Source organism: Monoraphidium neglectum (assembly GCF_000611645.1).
Source record: "Monoraphidium neglectum strain SAG 48.87 unplaced genomic scaffold scaffold05688, whole genome shotgun sequence".
NCBI lineage: Eukaryota > Viridiplantae > Chlorophyta > Chlorophyceae > Sphaeropleales > Selenastraceae > Monoraphidium > Monoraphidium neglectum.
Window position 1 is genome coordinate 1 of NW_014007942.1, and position 2,937 is coordinate 2,937.

At 62.0% G+C, this 2,937-nt stretch overlaps 2 protein-coding genes across 2 annotated transcripts; both read right to left on the reverse strand.

The window, feature by feature from the left end:
* Window positions 1-377: 377 nt before the first annotated feature.
* MNEG_15808 (hypothetical protein) lies at window positions 378-1,157 on the reverse strand (the record flags this gene model as incomplete). The annotated part of the gene is made up of 2 exons (XM_014035720.1): window positions 378-527; window positions 1,083-1,157. The coding sequence occupies 2 exons, from the start codon at window positions 1,155-1,157 to the stop codon at window positions 378-380; spliced, it is 225 nt and encodes a 74-aa protein (XP_013891174.1).
* A 1,569-nt stretch (window positions 1,158-2,726) lies between these two features.
* MNEG_15809 (hypothetical protein) lies at window positions 2,727-2,888 on the reverse strand (the record flags this gene model as incomplete). Its single annotated transcript, XM_014035721.1, has 1 exon — window positions 2,727-2,888. A coding segment is annotated over one exon (162 nt), but the record flags the coding sequence as incomplete, so codon positions are not given.
* Window positions 2,889-2,937: the final 49 nt, after the last annotated feature.

Genomic DNA, 2,937 nt, shown 5'->3' on the forward strand with positions numbered 1-2,937 from the left:
GTGATGGTGGTGGTTGAGGTGGTAGTTGGCTCGACGGTGGTGGTGTAGGTGGGGGGCGTGACGGTCTCCTGCAGCGCGGGCGCCGTCACGGTGTCTGCCCCGGACAGTGTCAGCTGCGGGGTGAAGTCCAGCTCCCCGCTGGCCTGAGAGGCGCGGGAGTGGGTGTGAGTGGAAGGGTTTCACATGCGCGTGTCAAGGGGCACAGTGTGCATTGAGGGCCCGTATGTGAAAGTGCTTGGTTATGTGGGTGGACGATGGAAGGGAGGAAGCGCTGGGATCCGTCCGCCGCAGCTGGAGGCGGTGACGTTGGCGGCTTCGCCGCAGGCCTACAACGGTGCGCAGCAGAATTGGGTTTCGTGTCGGGTTTTTGAGTGACGTCACCATGACGTGAGCTCAGGCACGAAATTGAGCCAGCCCGCGCTCACCTTGCTGGTGAGTGTGAGGTCGAGGCCCGTCTCGTCCAGCGCCAGGGTTGGGGCCAGGGACACAGGCACCACTCCCAGTTTGGGGTTGACCTTGACCTCAGGCTGCAGGGGCCAGGGTTGGGGTGGGGGGATGAGAAGGGGCCGACTGTGTCAAGGACTTTGCAAAGCGCAGGGAACAGGGGGCGCTGTGTGGGGCGATGATCCTAAAGGAGGTCCCCTGGGGAGGCGCCGCCGCGAGAAGGGGCCGCGCCGCCCGGCATCTGGTGATTCCAGAGCGCATGGCGTGCAGTGCGGCCGGCTGCTGCGACATTGTTGTTAGCTGCGGCTGGTGCAAGGCGCCCTCCTCGGTGCCTGAACCCTCCCCTTTCATGAGAGTTTCTAGACTGACAAGGCTGGCTGCGCTTTTGGTCAACACTGCGGCTCCTTGCTTGCCCGGTATGTTCATGGGCGCGGTCCAGCACCTCCCGCCGCTCACAACGACGACGACCGCAGCCCCTCGTCAGGCGCTCGCCCGTCCCCGACGCTCGTGGCATGCCATGCGGCACCCTTTTGTGAGCAGCAGCCCCCTCCCCGCTGAATTTGATCCAGGTCCCGCACACTTTCCCCAATACCAACACCAACAAATGGAAAAAACATTACGTGAAAAAATCAGCTCACCGCTAGGTCGAAGTTGATCGCCGGTTTGCCCACTGTGCCAGCACCACCCTTGCCTTGTGCAAGGGTTTTGGCCATTCCCTGGAACACGTCGTTGAATATGTTGCCCAGGATCACCCCCGGCGGCGGCTGGGGCGGGGCGGAGGGCGCAACACAGGCGCAACGCGCCGGGGGATGAGGGCGTGTGGTGAGCGGTTCTAAAGACACTAGTTGAGGCAAGAATGCGGTCGATTCAGGGTGCGTAACAAGCCGTTCACCCATCTTGCACGTCACCGCAGCCGGTCGGCCGCCTGCTGCGCCCCTGCAGTGCTGCTGCCCAGTTGGTTCCCAGGTGCCGTGTGCGCACGGCGCGGCACAAAGCTGCGGCGGCGCGCGCACCGGGGGCTTGAGCCAGAAGTCTGAAGGGCTGCCGGTCCTGAGGGCCGCCCTCAGGGATTGCGCGCTGCACGATTGCACTGCGGCCGCGGCGAGCAGCGCCACTAGCAGCACCGCGCGGGCGTTCCTCGCGGAGCGCGCCATGTCGATTCAGTTGATTGTTACGGTCTAGAATGCCGCAATACTTGATCCGAGTGTTTTCACGTTCACAAAACGGGCAGGGGTATATCGGCGTTGGGCGTTCCTAGGCTGCGTTGGCCCGACCAATGGCCGCGGGGATGATGGGAGTGCGCCTGAAGAATGTGCATTGTTTCATCGAGTTGAAAACACAAATTTCAACAGCTTGTCGCAGCAGCCTGGCAGCATGGATCAAGCTGCCGCCTGAGATTGCTGGTGATCAGTGAAGCGGTTGCTCGGCAGTTCCTTCGCAATGACATCCCCAACTTAAGAAACACGACCCATACGTAACTCTGGTGTGCCACGTCAATAATTGATCACAGAATAAAAACAATGTGGTTCACATCATAATACCCTTCATCAAGAGTGCCACTTTAGTACTCAGACTGCGCTGCCCCCAGCGAACAGCTTGCGCGCACGCAGCTGGTTGCAGCCAGAACCTTTTCAGGCGTAACCTGGCTGCAAGCATCTCGGGAAGTACAGCTGTGTTGGTTGTGATATCCCCCGCCAGCAACGCAACCCCCCTGCATTTCCGTCTGCACGTTTGTGGGGGCCCAAATCGACCAAGCTTGGGTGCTGGTTCATGTCCTCGCCTGCTAACCCCTCCAGCGCCACACTTTCATCTCTGTTCAAAACTGAAGGTACTTTTTGATCAACCAAGGCCTAGAAATGTCTGCCTTTGTGGCTGCCTACGCCCGTGGGTCCCGCCCTGCTCCAGAACCCATCACCCCCCGGATGCTTGATTTCGCCCCCACCCAGAGCAACACCCGCGCGTGGCCCAGCCACCAGGCCCCAGGGCGCGCGGCTGGCACAAGTGGCCGCTTCACTTCGTTGCACATCGCACAGTTTACTCGGGCGGCAATGCATCACGAAAGACGCATACAGGGGGAGCTTGATCACGGGTTTTAAGGTGTCACGGGAGTGCGAGCTGTACACGCATTGCATTGGCCGGCCCTTGGCTGCCTGCCCCAGGCTCTGGCCCTGGCCTTCACCGCAGCTGGCAATACAGCAGCAAAAGGCGGATGGGGGAGACAAGTCGGCCGCTGCCATCGTCACAAGGCGCTTGTACAATCTAGGCGCTCGCGCCCTGGGCGCTCACGCCCCCTGCTTCTGGCCCTCGACGGTGACGGTCTTGGTGGGCGGGTCAACGTTGACCGCCGTTGTTGGCAGGTTGACGGTCAGGCCAGAGGCAGCCTTGCTGGCGGTGCCGGTGGCCGAGAGGGTCGCCGCGGGTGTGACACCCAGCTTGTAGGTGCCCTGGGGGCGGAGGGAGGGACGGGGGTTGAGTAGGCAGATGGCCCCGGGG